Source organism: Anser cygnoides, chromosome 1, assembly GCF_040182565.1.
Source record: "Anser cygnoides isolate HZ-2024a breed goose chromosome 1, Taihu_goose_T2T_genome, whole genome shotgun sequence".
Classification (NCBI taxonomy): Eukaryota; Metazoa; Chordata; class Aves; order Anseriformes; family Anatidae; genus Anser; species Anser cygnoides.
In genome coordinates, this window is record NC_089873.1 from 56,892,658 (window position 1) to 56,914,519 (window position 21,862).

Consider the following 21,862-nt stretch of genomic DNA (forward strand, 5'->3'; position numbering starts at 1 on the left):
AACCCGGTCAGCTTGGCAGCCACCAAGCCGCACTCCCACCTGTCCGCCCCCCGACAGAAATAGCAGTAAGCCAATTCCCCCGCGCCCCGGAGGGAGAAAACAGGGTGAGGGTGAAGGGTCCTCGCCCCGGGGTGGGCTCGGGGCATGCCAGGGGCAGCGAGGTGGATCCTGTGGATCGTGAGGTGATCCTCCCCGTGCAGCTGAGCTCGGCTCTGGGCTTGCTGCAAGGACGACGGCAAAGGCCAGAGGCAGAGCTGTGCGGGTGAGGTCGACGTGGGAGTGCGCGGGACCTGGAAGTGGCGATTTGTTTTTCCACGCTCCCACCCAGTCGGACACTGGGAGGTGGCACAGGGACAGCTGAGGACACCAGGGAGCCCTTTCACAGCAACTGTTTCTTGCACGTCTTCTTTAAGTGATTTATGGACTGTGAGGTGTATTTGGGTCTGGTCACGAGGCAGAGGGGGAAAGCAGAGGAGGTAGCTCGCCCTCTTGCTATTTTGAGATGGGCTGGAGCCACCTCCCCAGGAGACCATGCTAAAGCAGATAGCACCTGCCTTCGCTCGGCCCCCACGCCTTGCCTCCTCCCAGCACCACCCTGCCCTCATCTTCCTGCAGAGAGCAAATGTGGCCGCACGGTCGCACCCCTCTTCTCCCCCCCAAGGGTCTTCCCCTCCCCACGCCGGCAAAGACAGCACACGCATTTCTTCAGTGGAGGGTCAAGAGTTTGCTCCTTTAATGTGCAATAAAAAAGGCAACTCTCCCACATTCAACAAGAAATCCCACGAGCAGGAGCCCCAGGCTCGGCACCCTCCTCCCTGGCCGCCCCGTAGGATTAGGCAGCGTGTGCAGTTTGCTTGGGAGGGTTTTGCTCCCCATGTGCAAAGGAGCTCCCGGCTGCTGCAAAGCTGCTTTTTGGTGTCGGATGAGTCTTGCTTCACCTCTGCGCTCACCAGCTGAACAAGCTACCCCAGCAACGGCACATTCTCAGTGGTGTAACAGTGCCTAAAGCCGCCAGCTTTAGGGAGAAAGCTCTCTGCCCCCAGCACACGGGGAGTTGCTAGCACTGGCTGCTCAGAGGCTCTGAGATCCTCCCCACACCACAGCAGGACACGGTGGAAGGCATCAGCGGAAGCAGCAAGAGGGAGGCGGGGTCATATCAGGGAAAGAGGGGAGGAAAGGATAATAAGGGGAGAATTAAATTAACTGCAGGGAGTTTGCTGAAGGCACACCCCACCCCAGGGCAGACAGCCCCTTCGGCCCGCAGGCTGGGTACCGCTCGCAGCTCGAGCCCTGCGTGCAGCCAAGGGCTTTGGCAGCTGACTGCCATGCAACGGAAACGTGGGGGCTTGGGTAGGGCTCTGGATAAACTGATGGGGGAGAAGAGGAAGGGTTGTGAGTGGGAAGGTGTTGCATACCACAAGCACTTGTGCAAGAGAGGCTAGAGCAAGAGGGCCCCGCTACCATTAGTGTTTTTGCTCTGCCACCTCTAATGTCACATACCCTTGCTGCTTTCCAGTCTAACAGTGGCAGGCAGCAGGCCGGGGACCCACTCTGTTGCGAGGGCTAGGAAAGAAGCAGGCAGGCACGATTTCAGCAGCAGGCTGCAGCCTCTTGTGTTTCCTGGGCAAGATCTCTGACTGCCTCCCGGGAGAGGAGGATGGGGAGCTGCTTCTGCTTTGCCCACCTCGTACCAAAACCAAAAGCCCACACCTTCCACGTTCTCGAGCAGCTTTGAAAACCCCCTTCACAAGCCTATTGTGCGACATCCCTAAACACAACAATGGTTATCTGGAATCTGAAAGCAGCTTTAAAATAAAAACAACTCAAAGAGAAAACAGGAAGAGTGGAGGAAGGGGACAGAGTCCTTCCCCTGCTGGCCCCTGGTCAGAGGCGAGCGAAACAGCACACACAGCCTCTTGCTCCACAGCACACCAGTCAGTAGCATTCACAAGGCAAACATAGCGTCATCTTCCTTCGCTTGCTTCCGATGATGGCTGGCAGCAGGAGGGGAGACGGACGTGCCTGCTGAAGAGCTGGACAAATTGGGGAGTCGGTCCGCAACTTTTGCTCGCTCTTCCAGAAACTTGTCAAACTCTGGGACAAGAGCAGAGCATCAGCAAGGAGAGAGGTTTGTGGAAAAGCCAAAGTGCTGCCAGCTGCAGAAGGGGGTTGTCTGGTGACTCTTACCTTCACTGGTGACACCTTTTGCATCCTCGGACTCCCCCTAGGGAAGGAGAAGGGCATGGTTAGAGGTGAGGTAGGCAAAAGTACCTCCACAGGTGTGATTCTCTGTCTGCATGGAGGGAAATAAGATAGTGCTTCCCCTCTTCAGCAGTACAGACGTGTTTAAGTGGTCCTGAGCCCCAGCTCATTAGCTGTGCCTCCCAGAAGGCTTTTTATACTGATACGGTATCCCAGGCCCTGTGCCCTTGACTTTTCCTCCCCTGCTCCCTCCAAGCAGCCTGTGCCACACATTCAGCAGTGCCGGTGCTGTTGTGCGCTGCCTAAGATCCAACCCCACAGACAGCTCTGACAGGACTGCTGCCTCCAGGAAAGCAGCCCCTCACTTACCACGTCAGTGGAGAGCCACTTTTCGATGTCTTCCATGAAATTGGCTTGGGGAACCGGCACCTGGGACAGAAGGAAAAAGAGGAATGAGGCCAAGAGAAGAGAGGATGTTCTTAAAACTCACTCTGCAAAAGGAAAGCCCAACTCAAAATCTAACCCTCTTGCCCCACCGTTCTGTCAGTTCAGGCCCTTCCAAAGGCGACTTGCAGCTGCAAAGCTCTCCCAGCTACCAATGGCTCACCTGCTTCCTCTGCCCCACCCACACCCAGGCACGCATAGCTTCCAGGATGCATGCCATTAAAAGCATCTGGGGTTTGGTACTTGGCTTTGGGGTATTAGTACAGGATGAGGCTTTCTATTCCAGTAAGGACCCACTAGGTGGAAGCTGGTTGCTTGTGTTAGGCAGCCAGAGAACAAGAGACATGCTTTTGTCCACACCGCCTCCCTTCCACAAAACAGTGATGGTCTGATGTCAAAGTCTGTGGTGCTGAAGATAACGAATGTGCCAGGACTGGTACCACACTGAGGGGAAAAGGCACCTGGCAAGAAGTGATGCCCTGGTAAGATCATGAAGCACAGCAGAATCTGGCATCACACCAAACTATAGAAATGGATTCATCAAAGACGAAGTCCTCTGCAGTTAAAGTAAGTTTGACTTCCAGTAGGGAAGAAGCTAGCACAGAAGACTTTACATCCCTGGACAATTTAAGCAGCAGAGACAACTTTCTAATGGACAGAGATATCCTTGAAGGAAGCCAAAACCAATTCAAAACCCCGGATCCTTTTCTCCAGTCACAAGCTCCTGAACAAAGCTAAGCAAAGCTGAGCCCTTGCTAGAGGCTTCACAAGCAGAAGTGCCAGAGGGTATCTGTAGGAACTTTTTAATAGTCTCCTAGTACCTATAGCTCTCTCAGAAAACAGTGAGACCGAGAAGAAGAGCAATCCCTTCTCACCAAGGACAGGCAGACTTCCCCAAACCAGGTAGCAAGTTCAGAGAGTTATCACAGCTGGCAGAAGGGTGAGCGGGGATGGAAGAGGATGCGTAATATTGAGGAAGTTTCAAAGCAAAGTGGCTTTGTCTACCCACAGAGGAACTCTTTGGAGTAGAAGTGCGTTCAAGCCAGCTGGACAGCTTGTGGGGAAACTTCCGAGAGCAGACATCAGCCTAGGCAGTGTCCAGTTTAGGAAGGCAGGCTAACAAACTTCAGACCTGGGTGTGTCAAAACCTCAGCATGCCTGAGGTGGTGCAGTGCAGGAATTCCTGCTGCCGACAGACAAAATTCAACAGCTCGGAGGCTTGAACTCTTTAGCTACAAGAGAAGTCCTCCAACAGGATAAAAGCCAAAATAAGTTTTACTCCAAATGGGGCAGCTCATGCTGGGCAGGAGAGGCTGCAGAGGGAATGAATGGCAGCAGCCTTCCCCTTATTACCCTCGTTAGTGCCCTTGCTCCTGGGACACCCAGCCCATAACAGGGCACCCCTTAGCTCAAAGAGCAGCACATGCTCTTTTGGCCTCCAAGCTCCTGGGATTTTTCCCTACAATTACGTATGCTTGAGGGAAGACTGACACTCTGCCTGCTTCCTTCCCAACCCTGGTCTCCAGGGCAGGGCTGTGCCATGTCAGTTTGCAGTCTCCTGATGTCTGCTGTGCATCCTCATGCGCCGTGCCAGTGGCACCCCTAGTTCAGCAGCCCCAGCCTCCTTTCTCCCTGCTGGCGCCCCACAGTCTCACCATTCCTTGCCGCACCATCCAGTTAGTCAGCTGGGCTCCATCACTGGAGGCACCAAACTCCCCCTGCTCGAGAGAGAGTCTGCTCTGAACACTGCTCTTGCTGAGGGCGGGGGAGAGGGGAGGCAGTGGGTTTAGGGTGGGGGAAAGAACACGCTGTTACTGGTGGCCCATGTCTCTGACTGCAGAGAGGAGGCAAATGGACTTGGAAACCTGCTGAAGTGGAATAAAACATATATTTCCAAGTGGAAATTTCCTTGCAGATGTAAGGAGGCTATCCTGTTACTGACTAAGTCAAGTCCAGACTTTCCATAGTTCCCCACCTCCGGGGTTTAAAACATGAGGTAGAGAGCCCAGGGAGTGAATGCAGGTTGGTGGAGGTGAGGAGTTATCATCAGTCATGTTAAATGCTTGAGTTTTTTCCAAAAAGACTGCAAATTTATTGTGCTGCTGAGCAAGGAGGACACAACCACTCCTGGGGATGTACTAAAGGCTCTGTGGCCACTTACTGCTCCCGTGTTCTGCTGTCGGGCATCCAGGGCACCAGCGAGTCCTTTGGAGGCTTGGGGATCTTCGTACTTTACCCTGAAAGCACAAAGTTAGATGACAGACAGGTTGATAAAAAGCCTGAGAGTGGGGAGCAGGAACTCCTAAATATATACTCAGGGTTGCTGACTACATAACATTTCATCTCTTGTCACTCTGCTACCAAGAGCTTCTAGAAAGGTATACAAAAAACCCCTACTAAAGACAAATGTGGCCCACACAAACCAAACCAAACTGCTCACTGCAACATCACTGTGGGATACCAGAGGATAGCCCAGGCATACAACAAGAGGATGACAAGGCATCGTCTGAAAACAACCATCCAACAGACTAAAACACAGCCTTACAGAGCTAGGTGCATTGAACATGCCACTCATCTTCTCTGGGGTTGACTACAGAACAGAGGTGACTAACACAGACTGACCAGCAGGTTACAGTTACAACAGAAAAGATTTGAGCAACAGAAAAGATTTGAGCAAGGAAGCCCCTGTGTACCCATATACCTTCACAGGCACAGCTCAAAACCACATCTTTAACCAAGACCACTCAAGAACTGATGGTGGCAAAGACTCACAGACTTATGCCACACAGGAGGTTAGGCTGGATGATCAGAATAGCCTGGTGTTGCTTCAGGGTCTCCAAATGCCTCGTTACAGCAACTTCTTTCCACACACAGACATGTCCCACCCCTCATCTCCCTTATTCCATTTCTGTGTCCCCGCTAAGCATCTACCACACACACTAACGCCACACGTCACCATCTGATCCATGCAGGCTGGAACAAACAGTCCATCCATGCTGGGAGAACGAAGCCTATCCCAGAAGCTCTCTGCAGGTCTCCCCTCCAGCTGCTCCCAGGGCCCTCCTTGCAGCTGTAGCAGACCATCACGTGGATCCGTTCTTGTTGAGGGCCAGGGGCTTGGGCCAGCGACGCTCAAACTTCTCGAAAAAGTGCTCATCAGTGAAGGGGCCGCTGTGGACGATGGCATCGAGGATGAAGTACAACGCTGCTATCATGCCACTGATGAGGAAGAATGGCAGAAAAGGCTTGAGGTGTTTCAAGCACTGCTTCGCAGAGATGCTCATGAAGCACAGGGAGTCAGGAACAGACCCCAGCTGCAAGAACGTCTTGTCCGGGAGCAGCAGGGAAATGGCTCAGTTCGGAGGGAGGGAGACGCTGACAGCAGAGGCTGGTGAGTGAAATGGGAAACCTGAGCCAGTGAGAGAAGAGGCTACCTGGCAGGGGCGCAAATGTGGGCAGATGGAAGGCAGAGAGGAATAAATAGAAGACGCCTCATTACAGCAAAGATCACAAGTCTCAGTGTGTTAAGGATTGCACCATGCCAGGGAGAATACGATTCCACCCCTGCCCAGCTCTCCCTCGGCCACCAGTACCAAGCACATACCAGAAGCTCAGATTTCAGCCCCAAACTGGAGGCTGTTGGCACCAGTGTTTTTGCCCTGGAATGCCTCTACCCTGAGGCAGCACACTCCACCGTGTGCTGGGAGCACCCTGCACGCAATCCTCTACCCGGGGGTTCCCAGCCCTTGAGTGAAGTGGTTCAGAGCTGCAAGTGGTGGGAGTCATGTTCAGCAAACAGGCTGAGCCCAAAAGAGCTGTCTGTGTGTGTAAGCATGGCTTCCCAACAGGCTGATGTGCTCCTAGCCCAGCAGTGTGGTGAGGGAGGTGCAAGGCCAGCCAGGCTCGTGGAGACAGAGCAGAGTGATCGGCTTGAGGAGCTCAGTGTTTGGACACGATCACCGAGAGTAAATCAAGCTGTGTGCTGCCCATGGGTTGCTAGAAGCAGTCTGAGACAAGGGAATGAAAGGAGACATCCTGATGAGGTCTTAACTTGCCACTGTACAACTGCAGAGGAAGGCACTCCGGGGGTGGAGATAAAGAGCACAAGTCTTGGAGGGCTGGAGGGAGCCCTGTGCCTGTGGACTCTACCGCTTGGTAACCTGTGGAGAACAGCGGGTGATTCTGACAGGCGAAACAGATCCAGTGCACCAAAAGGATCCAGTCAGCACAGCTCTTGTTGGCTCTTCCCAGAACAAGGACTCAGGAATGCACTCTTTGCAGAAGAGCAAAGACCTCTTCAGTCCAGATGGGACATGACCCAACTCTTACTGCTTTCCATAAGGAGGTCTCAAACATCAGTCCCATTTACCAACAGGGAAACTGAGGCACAGAGCAGTGCCCTGTCTTGCAAGCCACAGTGGATCGTGTTTTTCCTGCACTCCAGTTAAATAGTCTGTCCATTAGGCTCCACCGATATTCAGTGATAACCAAGTTCAACACCTCCCCAGTCAGGGCACAGAGCAACTCCTGAGTTCACAGAGAGACAAGAAAACTCAGCCAGTCCCACTCCACACCTTCATCTCCTGACACTGAGCATCCCAGCACACGCAGCCCCCCATGCAACGGTCAGGGACATGTACACACAGAGACCACTTCCTTTTCCATGTGCCCAGGACACTGTGAAGGGGAGAGTGCATTTCTGTCACGTCCGACTGCCTCCCAGGAGCTGCTGCTAGCTGAATTCACAGCCCCCGTTCCCCTGCACGCTCCCCACTTACAAGAAGGCAAGAACAGAAGGGGTGCTACACTCACTCTCTGCGCTGCTCAGCCAGCGAGCTGCCCCGGGTCATGGCAAACATGTCGAACTCTTCTTCCAGCTTGCCGGAGGTGTTGAGGGAGTGCAGCCCCGCACTCACGCTGCTTGAGCCCAGGTCTGTGGGAGACAGAGGAGGGTGAGCAGGCAGGACGCAGCAGTGAATGGAGGGCCATGTGCTTGGAGTACTAAGTGGAAAGCCAGCATCAGAACAGGCTGAACTGCTCTAGGCCCACTCATCAATCCTGCCCCTCAGCAGCAGAACAGCGTATGCATGCGTTCAGTGTTGTGAGTGAAGTGACAGACTCAGTTTCTTCTTCATCTGCTCAGCAGGATATTTTTAGCTCAGTCTGGCAACAGCGGCATCGATTTACTGCGCTGATCCTGAAGGCCAGATGTTCCTTACCATTTAAGACAACACAGGGAATTGCTCCATAACCTGTGGAAGAGAATAACCTGTGCTTCTGGGCAAGCACCTCTGAGACAGACAAGTGGATTTTCATGACTTAAGTGTCACCTGAAAAACCCTGGCTTGAGAAATATCCCCACTGGCTTGTTTGTAAATACAGTCTTCCTGATTTTCTGTAGCTGCACCCAAGCTCTACTGAATGTGCTCAGAGCCAGTGAGAGAGCTTCAGGCACCACTGTGTACGGTGTTGGTATGTCCTGAAGGCCATCAGGACATACCAGGCTTTTTGACAACCTGTCAAGACTTGGGCCCTGAGCCCAAGATGCTCATGGCTGCCTTTGCAGTACAGCTCAGCAGCTTTTTTGCTCCCGGACACCACACAGCAAGAGGCAACTGCACTGCTGCTAGGGATAGGAGCGGGAGCATCTTTCTCCCTTTCCCAGCTGGAAAGCCCAGTCCTTAGCCACAGCCTAATGCTGAGGTCCTCCTTAAGTCATGTCCATCTCCTGCACAACCTGAGGTGTGGATGCTGAGACATATGCTTGTGTCCCTCGGAACATACATAGGTTTCTTCACGAGTTTATTAGTTGATGATATACCCTGTTTCTCTAGGTTACTTTCTAAACATAGCTAATTTATTTTAGAAGGTGATTCAAGGGTATTAAAGGATTCTCAGAGTAGCACGGGAGAGGGACTGAGGGGAGTACTACATGGCAACATACTCATTCCAGCCAGCTGGGAGGAGAGGTTGTTGGTGACTTCAGGTTGTCTCGCTGCAGAAGGAGTACTGGGTCCCAGGTCAATCAAGCTGTTCTGTGCCTCAGCTGGTGCCTTTGGAGAAAAAATGGAAGATGGTGAAGAGTTTGTTAGGTTTGGACACCTCGACCCCCTAGTTCTAGTTCATTAACACTGGAGAGGAAAGCCCTTCTGTACCCATCAAAAGATATCGTCTTGGGAGAACGGTGGCAGTGATGAGAGAACTGGCTGGGAATAGTGTCCCAGGGCAGAAGGCGCCTTGGCAGTCAGCCTCCCAGCTCTGCTGGATGTCCATAGGTTGGGTGCTGCTCAGACAACAGGGCAGTGATGACACAGGGAGGTTCCTTTGGAAACTGGTCCCCTCGATGCTCAGCACCCGGAAAACACATCTATTACTGGTCTGTCCTTATTCTTTGGGTGAGGGGAAGGGGCCCACTGCCAGGGAGGGAGAGGCTAGCACTGGGAGCTGGACTGTCCTGCACACCAGTGTGGTCTGGTGCAGCTGAGCAGGAAGAACAAAGCCTACAGCTTTCAAGTGGGGCAGACTGGATCCCTTTCCAACTCAGCAGGACACAGCAGGTACTGCAGGATGCAAATTGAGCTGTACAGAAGGCAATAGCTCTGAGTTACCTTAACAGGCTGTCCTGTCCGAAGACGCTCAAACCTGCAAGAAAAATAACAGGACATGACAAGATGAATTTCAGTAGCGTGTGCTTGTTCACCCTCAATGCAACAGATTTCTCAGTAAGGCCTGGCGTAGTTTGTCCCTTCCTACATACTTGGAAAGGGGGAGCATGGTTCAGGGCCCAATTCTCCCCCCTAGACAGAAGACACCACAATGGAGCCCACAGAGTTCATGTCACCAAAGGTGTGGTTTGAGGAAGCTTCTTGTGACACTCCATAGCTAATTCTAATCAAAATTGTTCAAACCTAGCTCTCCTTCAGACAGACTCAAGGGACCAAATTTTCCAGACTTCACTCTAGCAAGAGATGAGTTTGGTGAAACGGAGGAAGAAGGTGCAAATTCCACCTGGTTAAGTCCTTTCTGCGCCTGTCTGCCTCAGAGCTAGAAAAGTGTCTCTTTCCACGCAGTTCCTTCCTTCTTCTGGTTTGGGTTTACATCCCACCAACAATACAGTATCTTAGAAGGGGCAGGAATAAGTCCGCAAGAGGTAAGAATTGGCTCTTTTTTCAAAGATGGGTGGTACAGGCTGACACCTTAAGCATTACATTCATGGGCAGATCAAAAGGGTGGAATAGAAGGCAACCAAAGGGCAGTCAACTCCTGGGGAAGAGCAGGGCAAAGAAGGGAGACAGGTACCTTTCATGGCGTAGAAACACGTTGTTGAGGTTGTCATTGATGAGGAGTAGCTCCTCGGTGAGCTGCTCATGGAGGACACGGGGAATCAGTTCCAACACACGCTGTTGCATGGCTCTGCATGTACGATTCAGCTCCTGCTCACAGCAAGGGAAAGTTACCACAAAGGTCAAACTAAGGCTGAGCACTTGCAGATTTGGAAGTGTGACTGGGACAGACAGACCTGAGAGCCTATGGGAGCTTATCAGCAAGTGTAGAGAGGTAACAGATACTGATATGAGATTTAAACTGAATATGAGCTTTACAGTTTTTGGTTTGCTCTCTCCTCACAATAATTGCATGCCTCTTGTTTAACATATCTTTCAGAAATAAAGGCCCTCAGGGATTACAGGTCCTTATGTGAGACAACTCCAACCTCAACAGTGCAACTTCCCTTGGCCATTTAAACTCCACCTCCCCTGTGTCTCCCTTATCCCTTCACACCCCGATAAGCCCCACACTAAACTGTCCACTTCAGTTGTTCCCCGTGCCTGTCATGTGTATCAAGTCATTCCTAAATCGAGCTCCATGTGCCAGCCCTCTGCCCACCAGCACTGCCTTCTGTTCCTTACTTGCAGCAGCTCCAGGTCGGAAGTCTCAGCCTGGGACGGCACCAACTCTGTCAGCATCTCCGACATGACCTTCACGTTCCCGTTCACTACTTCCAGCTCGCTGCGCAGCTTCCCGATCTGCAGGAGGGAGGGGAAGCGTAATTGCTCAGCCTAAAAGGCTACGGGGATAGATAAGGTAGCTCTGAATGGCAGCACACAGCATGTGCGTGTTCACAGAGCCAGAGGGAACAGCCACTGGAGAACTCATTTGTCACTGCTTAGTTTGGCTCCTGGAAGCTCCCAGCAGAAGGAAGCCCCATTACTCACCATCAAATTCATTTGCTGGTAAAAGATGCCAGGCTCTCACCAGGGACCTCTGCCACTATGCCTAACCTTGAATTTCAACAGCCAGCACAGGATGCTGTTATGATTCAATCTTTCCCCAGCTAGCGGCTCCTGCGTAGCAGCCACTCAAATCGTTTCATTTCTGAAGCAGCGGAAGAGGGGAAAAAATGAATTTCCATTCAAAAGGTGAGGCTGGGCTAAGTGTGCAGTTGAAACTTTTTCTCTCTGGTTTCAGAGGCTACTAATGAGCCCCTTGAGAGCAGCTTCTAGCCTCTGTTCTGTGAGGGGCTGCAACCTACCAACAGCTGGAGGATTAGTGCTGAACCTGCTGTCATATGAAGTCAGGGTGAGGAAGGAGAAAACAGGATGGGGAAACAACTGAGAAAGCCCTGGCCTTTGCAAGCCGCATAACTAGATAGGGTTGATTTACATAAAGTCAGCAGTGAGGCAAGATAAACAAAGACGATAAGGAGGCACGCACTGAGCAAGCTTACACGGCACTGCACTGCTCTGCAAAGACCTCGCTCAAAGCCTGTGTGTCTCAGTTCCCCTCTTCCCTGCAGCCAGAAGATCCTCCCTATACCTGCTGGCAGCCCTGTCTTCGGAAAGTAAAACCACTCTGTGTGGTATCCCAGCTCATCACTATGACCACAAAGGAGCTCTGGTGAGCCCGGGAGGGATGATGTTTTAGAACAACTCCTTAAGGACAGAGGCTGGGGAAGGACCAGGGCAGCAGTCCCAGGAGAGCACTTGTGAAACAGGCCCCAGGTGGAGGCACGGTCAGCAGCACCACGGGGTCTGTGTCCAACTCACCTGCTCTGGTGTGGGTGTGATGGGCGCCTCGCTGGGTGTCTCTCTCCCAGCGGGCGGGGTGACAGGTTGGAGGATGGACTCTATCTGCTGCGGGGAGTTGACCACAGGTGAGTTCTGTCCGGACTGAGAGTTGGAGTTGTACACAGTCTGTGGACAGAGGTGGGAAAAGTGGCAGAAAGAAGATGTTAGACACTCCCAGCTGACAGGGTAGTGCAATTATGAAAGAAACATTGATGTCAACTCCCCATCTGCTTTCAATAGCTCTTCCAGCTTCTCTGCCTTACCTCCCCCACATATCTTGCCCTGTAGCTGTAGTCACCATAGCCTTGCAAAGAGGCTTTCCTGCAGCTTCTCCCTCCTCATTTCCTCTAAATGCGACCTAAAGCTGCTGCAGTGCCCTCACAGCTCCAGAACAGTAGCAGCCCAGCTCCCTTCTCCTCAGCAATGCTCCCATACCCTCCGTGGTGTGTGGATGGGTGACAGCATGTCCAGATCGGTCATGGGGAACTCCAGGCCTTTCCGTCTAAGATCTTCATAGACAGCCACGACACCAGTCAAGTCCGGTGAGCTGCGGAAAGCATCCGCCCAGGACTGGGGAAAAGGAGACAATGCAGCCCATCGTCATTTGACAGTGCACAAACACCTAAAGGCAAACACTCTCTGAACCGGTGCAGATGCTCGCTCTTCTTGGCTCACCTGGATGAGGGTCAGCACCTTGTCGTGCACTATGGCAGGTGGATTGTTCTTCGGCAGGATTGTTCTCACCAGGACGCTTTCCACAAAGTCCTGGCTGGCCACAAGGACATGGAAGCGATGGCCACAGTTTTTGACGCATGTCTCCAAGACCTTTGAAGGCAAAGAAGCATTAGCTACAGCCTTCCCTGCCTGCACGTGTTACCCTTGTTGTCTTTGGGTACCCATGTCTTTGCAGTCAAGGACTCAGCTTTACAGCAGGATATCACAGAGCTGAGAAAGAGACCTGATCACTCACCGTCAAAGCCAGCATAACTTCATGGAAATTCTTATTCCCTACAATTCTCTTCTTTATGGCTCGGAAGGCATCTTTGGGTCTGCAGGAGAAATCAGATGGAGAAAGATCATCAGAAGGTTGAGACTCACCTAGGGAGAAAGAGGCAAAGTAAAACAGCCACTGGCATCTAGAATCTCATACTCAGTGGTGACCATTCCCCCACCACGTTTTCAGTGTGGCCTGAAGCAATGACTGGTAAAGCAGCTTCTGCCTGTGCTTCTGCAACAGGAGCGGGGTCCTGCTGGTGAGTGCTGTTGCTGAAACTGGAGGCTTTTGTGTTATTGTCTGCAACAATCCAAGGTATATAGACAAAACAGAGGGGAGAGTAAATACAAAAATAGAAATTTGCTGTTTGGGGATAGAGCAAAATCCCTCAGCAGAGATGCCAAGAAAGGAACACAAAAAACTTGGCATGGGTTAGAAACAGGAAGAAGAGAGAGAGAGATGAAACAATTCCTGTTATGTTTAGAGAGAAGCTTGTTAAACAAAATCTCCCTGGAGGAAAGGAAGCTAAAAAGAAGCAGGGGAGATGCAGTGGCAAAATCTTGCATATACTGCAGGTAGACAAGAGAGAAGCAGCATAGCAGGGCCTCCTTAACCCCTCTCAGAGGGGAGAAATACTGTGGTCTAAGCCCACTGTGGTTCTGAGAGAGGGCATGAATGGACTAACATGCTCCAGTAGATCACGGGAAAAGAGACTGGGCTGGAAGAGCAGCAGGGCTGCAGAGCAAGAGTGAGATGGAAACACTGAGGTAATGAGGAGGGCAGGAGTGGATCGGATCAGCGGGCAGCAAGGCCGCAATGGATGGGTATTAGCAGGAGAATGGGAGAGACCTCCATGCCAGGAGGGTACAGCTGTGTTAGCAGCAACCCAGAATTGAAATACTAAGTGGTGACAGCTCAGGACTGAGAACTGTTAGCAGAGACAGGCATATCTGCACCATGGGGATAGCAGGACTGGAAAACAAGGGGTGACAGATCTGTAACTAGAGACATTTGACTTTGTTAACATACAACTGTGAAGCAGAAAATTGGGCTAGCTAATCCTCCATCAGCTTCACTGCGGGGTGGGACATGAGTGAAACCTACATCTTCTACTCTATGTATCACCTTCTTTTCTACGCGCTGTTCTTGACATCTCCACTGTGAGAGGGAGCGGTCCCTCTTGAATTCACTGGCAAATCCCCAGGTACAGAGTTAACACGGCTGGCAGATTTTTGAACATCCCACCCCAGGGAGAGGGAGACAAGGGCTCTCCTACCCACTTTGCACATGTCTGAGTGACTGTATATGGAAATAGCTGAGAACATAACCCCAGCAGGACTCGCACTGTCAGGGGACTGAATAGCAGCCTGAGATTTTCCTCTCTCCACAGTCACTGCTCTGGAGATTTCTACATTCCCAGAGGACAGAGGGGGATGTGAAGGAGGAATAAACCAAAGTAAAAGTATTGCAAATATGCCTTTGGGAGATGGGAGACAGCCTGGCTTGGATCTAGGTTTCTCTGGGGATGCTGAAGGTCTGTTTGAATGGCTCCCTCTGCTCACAAAGATTACAGGGAGCCCTCTAACAGCTGCTCTTGACAGCCTTGCTGTGTCTCCAGATCTCCCAGCAGAGTCTCGTCTAAGGGACTGTTGGGCAGCCTGGCTTATTACCTCCACCACCGCATGCTACCACTGTAGCCTAGAGATATAGTGTTACAGGGAGTGTGCTGGGACCTGCTGCTGGAGGAGAACCCTTGCCAGCTCCCTTACCCTTCTTCAGTCTCGTTAATGATGTCGCAGATCTCCATGTTGAGAGCCCAGTCCTCGTTCCGCAGGGATCCATCGGTAGCTCTCTCTGGAAAACAGAAACCAAGACAGGACAAGGCTAAGAGTGGCCCTGGGACTCTCGCGGCTGCTGTTCAGCTGTCACTGCACCCCAGAGCCCAGCCTCCTTCTCCCTGGCTTCCACCATCAAATGTAATCAGGTGAATCAGGCTGCAAAGTCTGAGCCGCCAAGTGCTTCCCACTAGGTGTCACCACCACAAAGCACATCGCTGGCTGGTGCTGGGACAGGCAGTCGCTCAGCTTTGCCCACACCACGCATGCTACGAACTCACAGACATGCACCGCATGATCCCTGGTGTGTACACACAAAGTGGGAGGGCCTCAGCAGAAAATGCATGACTTCAGCTCCACAACTGGAGAAATGGAGGCTTATTTGCTTTGCTGCTGCACAGCCAGCAAAGGAAACCACGAGTTTGGCCTGCTCACACTGCCATGGATCGAATGTCAGTGGCGTCGCTTTTAGTTGCATCAAGTTAATGAAACAAATGAATCAGTCCCTTTGCGTACATATATAAAGTGCCTATCACCACACTGATATGGTGTTTCACAAGGGTCACCTTGCTTTCACATGGGTTCTACAAAAATAAACAAGCAAACATAAACAACCGAAATGGGACCTTCTCTTGTTTAACATTTGCTTCTTTCCCCTGAACTTCTGGCCTCTGGGGAATACAAGCAGAAGAGGACTGCAGGCTGAAGTCGAAGCAATATTGTTTCAGCTTTGACTGTGTCCCCTTTAATTAGGAATTCCTCAGTCAGCCTTGATGTTATTCAAGGCAGAGACTTGGGCAACAAGCAGCTATTAGTAGAGAACACCAGTGCCTCCACCCTGTAATCAGCTGTCTCTCGGCCCCAGCCACATGGGCTGACTGATGCCTTTAGGGACACCACCGGCAGCTGGGGGGAAAGAGAACCCGCCAGTGGGGTGGGCAGGACCAGGCACTCTCCAGACCGCAGGGAAACACTGAGATATAGCAGAAGGCAAGCAGCGGGGAAAAGCCATCTTTCCAAGTTCTCCCATCCTATAAAATGCCTGACAGCAGTGGAACAAGACAAACAAAAGAAGCCAGACCAGTTCAGCACCTACCAGGTGCTCTTCTGGATACCCAGTGCCTCCATTTTCAAAACTACTGTCCCTGCACAATCTGGAGCTGACCCTTGCTGCTGTGGGTCCTCTAGCTCTTCAGGGGGAACCTCCTCTGCAGAGTTGCCTCTTCCTGCTTGACCCAAATAGCCAATGATCCTTCTGTGGGACTGAAACGAAGTGCCCACGCATGCAGTGGTAATGGGATGGGGGCCAAAACATGGCAAAAAGATTTCTAACTCCCGCCTGCCTAGGTAAGCACATCCATCATGTTTTGTGATGTTATGTTTTTGAGGATCAGTCAGAAAGCTGTTCACAGCTCTCTGCAACGCAGCCTCTCTTGTACACTTGTCCTTCCCACAGATTGCACACCACAGCATGAAGCGCCCTGTATGAATCTTATCATAATGCAGACGCCACCTCTTCTGTTGACTGCAAAACCTACTGATTACACCGTGATTAGGTTGATTACATTGTGGCCACAACCAGATGGAAGAGGGCAAACAAGGCAAGGAGAGTGGCAAGGAGAGTTTTCCACCTTTCTGTAGGTCTGGCTACCACCATAATATCCTGAAGGCCTCTTGATTCAGGTGAACTTCTCTCACTTTGGTCATTCAGATGAACTTTCTGTCACTCATGCACAGAGGAATCCTGGCCTCTGCAGATATAAGCTTCCTCACTGAAGCACGAGGTAGCATCACATTGAGTGATGTGGTGGAGAATATATTCAGGGTGGTCTACATGGACTACAGGGGTGACTGTCTGGTGTACCATACAATACACAGGGGAAATGTTTTCTGTCAGGGCAAACCTGGGATCAGGACTCTGATGGATGTGGTGCATGTGGTCACAAAGCCACACTTTGCTATCGCTCTCCTCTGGCATGCTGAGGGGCACCTCCTTCTCAGGATGCACCTCAGTTTAAACTCCAGCCTCCCCAAAAGTTCCTGTGTACTGTTTGTTGCCTCTGGCAACGAAACTCACAAATCAATTGCACGGTCTTTGCTCTACCAAAAGGAATTCCACATCCATCCTTCACACTCCTGAAGAAAAACACTGCACGTGGAAGGAAAAAACACAGCTTGGGAACACGGTTGAGCCTGCTGGGAAGCTCCAAGCTACAAAAGAAACCAGGGACGAAATTAAAACAGAATTTAACCTTCAAATCTTTGCTGTTCAAAAACCTCCCCAACCCCGCTCATCCTCCTTTTTGCCCTACATGAGCGTGAACAGACTGCAAACACACTTCCCTGTGCTCGGTGCCACTCTGCAACCTGCTCCCCTGCCCTCTTTTTCCTTCCAAACGCGCTCCTCCTGCCAAGGCTGGGGAGCAGGTTTGCTTTCCAGAAAGGAATGCAAACAAACCGTGTGTGCTCCCTCACCTGGCCGGCCTGTACGGGAAAGTGGGGATTCCTCAGAGGTGACACACAGCCCCACAGCCACCCCACAGCGGTGCTGTGATCCCGCGACCGTCACCTCCCTTCTGACAGTGGTCGGTGAAAAGCTGCAGGAGAGCAGCTGCCGTAAATGCGACACGCAATCAGAAAATATGGAGGTGGAAGAGCAGAATTAGGGCATATGGAAAACAGGAACGTGACCACACGACATTTCCAAGGACAAAGCACTTGAATTTACCAGCAGAGATTAAGGCCTGGCCTATCTGGCCTTGGGGGGGCTGGAGCTAATGCCCTCTAAATCCTCCTTGCTTCTAAGCACTAAGGGACTGCCCAAGCCTAGTATATGTTGGAGTTTTCTCTGAAAATCCTGAACTTTACCCTTTTGCTAAAGCCTGCAGAAGGGAAGGAAACAGAGTCTACTCATTAGCTATGTGAAGGATCAGGACAGCGGGCCCTGTTTCACGAGCTGTAATTCACACACGAGCCGTCTGCTCCTCATGAAATCTGAGCCCGGGGACGCCAACAAGTCCCTAAAAACAGCGAGGACTGGAAGCAGGGAATGGCTGCCCGCCCAGCACTGCCTGGCAGGGCTTATCAGGCAGCTTCTTCGTGTGGCGAGCTGATCCCGACCTGCTGCAGGGTATGCCTGGTGGGGAGGTTATCGGCGGTGTATCAATGCTGTCTTCTTCAAAGCCCGACACCAGCTGGCTGTGGACCACGCAGAGTGCAAGAGGCCCTCCACGGGCCCGCCTCAAAGCCATGTTGTTTTGGCAGCCAGGCTGGCTTCCCGGGTGTGACAGCACCGGGGTTTCTCTGCTTCCAGCGTGCTGCCTCGCTAATTCCTCACCTCAACCCAGAGCCGCTGAGGGCTGTGGTACGGGGTCAAAGCGAAGCAAAGCGATGGCTCTTTCTTCCCGGCATCTGATGCACTCCTGCTGACTGTAACTAAGTCATAAAAGCTATCTGTAGCCGTGAGATAAGAAACTATTCTGAACTCGGCATAACTGGTACACCGGAGCTGTATCTTGCTTTGTGTCACGGATGAAGTTCGTGGCTTTGTTCCTTTACAAGCCTCCTGCCTCTTCCCTCATGGCAGGGAGAGCCCACTGCCGGGCTGGCAATGCCACCCAGCCATTCCCAGGGGCGATACTAAGCAGGCTCCAGCTCCCTTTGCTCTCCTTCAAAGGTCTGAAGCATCCATAGCCAGACAAGCAGTGTTCAGAAACCCTTCACAGAATCATTCAGGTTGGAAAAGACCTCTAAGGTCCATGCTTTAACCTAGCACTGCCAAGTCCACCATTAAACCATGTCCCTAAGCTCTACAACTACACGATTTTTGAAGACCTCCAGGGATGGTGACTCAACCACTTCCCTTGGTAGCCTGCTCCAATACTTCACAACCCGTTTGGTGAAGAAATTTCTCCTAATGTCCAACCTAAACTTCCCCTGGTGCAACTTAAGGCCATATCCTCTGGCATGCTCCACTGCAGCTCGTCAGAGACCAGTGCCCTGCTCCAAGTCAGGCCCTTAACCAGGATGCCTTCAGCACTCCGTCCCACTGGCTTTAAATTTCTTGGCAAAGCATCAGGCACTTTCTCACCAATTTCAATAGGTGTTTGAGAGCACCTGCATTTTGTTGCACAAGACAGCAGAAAGTAATGCAACAGTCCTTTCTCCCAACCTCCCTTCAATTTGTAACAACGGATAGGCCCAATTCAGCATCCTGGCCCAGATCAGCATCCAGCACAGTTGCCTTGCTAAGCCTCATGCTTTCACTTTCCACAATGAAACTTTAGCTCCAGCTCAGGTGGGATTCCACCTTTCAGCCCTGCTGTACTTCTCCGAAGACGGAGGAGACAACTTGCTCACAGAAGGGTGCAGGGACATCCGCAAGGTGGGACCCAAATGGCTGTGGGGATTTTTCTGGCAGACTGTGTTTTATCTGCTCCTCTCCCTCACCCATGAGCACAGGCATGTGCTTTCACCTGCTCCCTCTTTCCAGTTTCAGCTTTCCCTGGTTCTCATGCTTAGCTCACCCCCCAATAGCAAAATCTCCTCTCCATCTCTGTATTATACCTTCACTTCTCTCCCTTGCTGGCCTTCACTCACTGAAATAACCTCTCTCTGTCCCTTTCAGTACTGCTATAATTACTAGCTATTCTAGGCTTCAGGGTTCAGGAGAGAGCACTGGTGGTTTCCTCTCCGTTCTCTCACTCCGCCTTGTTACTACTAGAGCACCTCCTTGAAATTAGATTTTCCATTCTTTATTTAGCTCCATTTACCTAATTTCCGTTTTTCTTTTAGCTCCTAGATAGAGGCCAAGTGGGTTACCCTTTCAAGGGTAAAATCCAAACTACAATGCTTCAGCAGTCTGAAAATTTCTCCATTGGTCAGAAATACTTTATTTCAATTAAATAAGTCTGTATTCATCTTACTTAGGAAGAGCTGTTATGGTCTGAAAATAAGGCAAAGGCAAATTCCATGACTATATCTCAAGATTGGGAGTAAGAAGGTGTAAACTTACTCCTCTGCAACTGACTCATAATCACTGAGATTATCTGAGTATCCATTTTGATTATTTGAGTATCCATTTCCCTGACAGCAAAATACGTGGGATTTACTACATTCTAATTAATGAAGGAATTTGAAAACGTCACTGCAATGTGCCACAGAAGTCTTTTTTATTTTTATTTATTTTTATTTTTTATTCCATAGCCTTGATCTAAAGCTGTTTTAGACTTTATAAACTGTATCAGACACATATGACTTCGCCCAAGTAATTTACAATGATGTCATATCAGCTTTCTGCAGACAGCCTGCAGCAGCAGCACTGTGTAGGTTTGGTGATCAGACTCACGGGTTCACTATGCAGCTGCCACAGACCTACTAAACAACTTTAGTAAGTCATGTTCGCATCTCAAATTAAATAGAGAAAATAGCATTTAACTGTATCCCCGGCATGTTAGGCAATGTTCAAAAGGAGAAAACATTCATATTCACAGCCACCAGCCCTTTTAAGTCCTCCACACCTCAGTTCCTTTCTCGTACGCTGCAAGTCCTCCACCCCATTGGACTCCAATGACCCCAATCAACGCCAATCATTAAGATTTCTCTACTGTCACACCTCTGATACAGAGGACTCTAAACTCCTGTTACACTCCTGACAACACTCTTGAAATACTTTCTTTCTCTTCTTTGCTGTTGGTTTGTTGCTTGAAAATCCCTTAAGAGAAGTAAAGCCTAGCGAGGAAACCACTCACAATCTGACTACTATACCGATCGGAAGATCTGCAGGGCATGTAGTAACCCGTAACACCAAAAGATGACTTCAGTTTGCCTGTACCTAAACATAACAACGTATCTGATACGCTGGCTGGAGGAATCAAAGAGAGTCATTCTGGAAAGGGCAGGAGAATGCTTCTCCTGGAAAGTGTGATGAAACATGTGACTGTCATCTGGGCAGGCATTACAGATAGTTTAGAGCTTTTTCTTACTGAAAACCTTCCCTGGTATCGCTTTGGTCAGTGAGAGCCTCTGAAATAGGCAGCACTTAAAAAAAGCATTTCCTAAAGCAGCTGCTGGCTGCTCCCTTCCCGCCCCATCTACAGCATGTTGTTCACCCATGCGAGTGCGATGAATCAGGGGCTTCATGGAGGAACAGAACAAAGGTCTACACAAGTGACGGAAAGCAAGAGCGGGCATTTGCATAAACGTACAAACGGCCATTATATGGGATGGAGACATTGAACAGGCAGCATCAATAATATTACTGCATCAATATATGATATACATCAATATGATATACATCAATATATGATATACATCAATATATATATTATACAGCATCAATAATATTACTGCAAGCGCAACCTGAAGACATTTAAGATGATACAACATGGGAAGAGAAAAGCTTCTTTATTGTAAGCATTTTAAGAACCGCGTCTCTGTTTTGAGACCAGTGTAGCTGTTTGTGGTCTTAATTCTTTCTCTCAGGCCTCCGTGGTGGGAAGCTCAGGGCTGGCGGCCTCCCCTGGGGCTCACCCTGGTGGGAGGCTCACGGCGCCCACCAGCCGTGCCACAAGATGGCCACGCCAAGCCCTCCCAAGCCCCCTCCTCGGGCAGCCCCCAGGCCTGTAATGGCCGCCACCCGCCGCCCCGTCCCCCCGGGCAGGGCACGGGGGTCTTCCCGCCCAGGTGCTGATAGGTCGCTGCGGCTGGAGCCCAGCCAATCAGCAGCCCCCCTCCCAGCGAAGACCCCCGGCGAGGTGCAGGCGGGAATGGCCCCGAGCCAATCAGGGAGCTCGGCGCCGCGGGGGGGGGGCGTGGCTCGGACCCCCGCTCCCCGTCGCCTTTAAGCGAGGAAACTTCGCCTCGCCACCTCGAGACCCCTGCGCGCCGCGATTGGCCGCCGGCGGCGCCTCCTCGCGATGCGCGCTCTCTATTGGCCCAGAGCGCCTGCCAGTCAGAGCGGAGCTCCCCTCTCATAGGCCGACACCCCGCGGGGGGGCGGGGACGGCCGCTTCCCGGAGGAGAGGGGTCCTGCCGCGGGCGGGCGGGCTGCACACCCGGGGTCGGGGGTGTGTGTGTGGGGGGGCCACGCGCTGGCGCGGGAGCGCGCGCGGGGAGGCGCGGGGGCGCGCGCGCGCGGGTCTCACCGATGCGCTGCCCGACGGGGGAGCTGAAGGGGTTCCCCAGCAGAAAGTCCATCGCCGCCGCGGTCAGCTGACTGCGCCGGTCACGTGACCGCCGCGCCGGGCCGGGCCCCGCCGTGACGCCAGCGGCCGCCGCCCGGCCCGGCCCCGCCGAGCTCCCCCCCCCGCCCTTACCCTCCC

The 21,862-nt window shown here is 51.7% G+C and overlaps 1 protein-coding gene across 2 annotated transcripts; it reads right to left on the reverse strand.

The window, feature by feature from the left end:
• Nucleotides 1-700: 700 nt before the first annotated feature.
• TOM1 (target of myb1 membrane trafficking protein) lies at nt 701-21,827 on the reverse strand. 2 transcript variants are annotated; one of them, XM_066996813.1, is made up of 16 exons: nt 21,686-21,827; nt 14,475-14,559; nt 12,682-12,760; nt 12,387-12,536; nt 12,147-12,281; nt 11,691-11,837; nt 10,554-10,670; nt 9,946-10,079; nt 9,255-9,288; nt 8,591-8,699; nt 7,459-7,579; nt 4,808-4,883; nt 4,302-4,364; nt 2,572-2,631; nt 2,188-2,224; nt 701-2,094 (listed from the first exon to the last, which is right to left on the reverse strand). In XM_066996813.1, the coding sequence occupies exons 1-16, from the start codon at nt 21,735-21,737 to the stop codon at nt 1,946-1,948; spliced, it is 1,548 nt and encodes a 515-aa protein (XP_066852914.1). In that variant the 5' UTR covers nt 21,738-21,827; the 3' UTR covers nt 701-1,945. The 2 variants fall into 2 exon arrangements, with proteins under 2 accessions (XP_066852914.1, XP_066852917.1); XM_066996816.1 differs by lacking the exon at nt 4,302-4,364.
• Nucleotides 21,828-21,862: the final 35 nt, after the last annotated feature.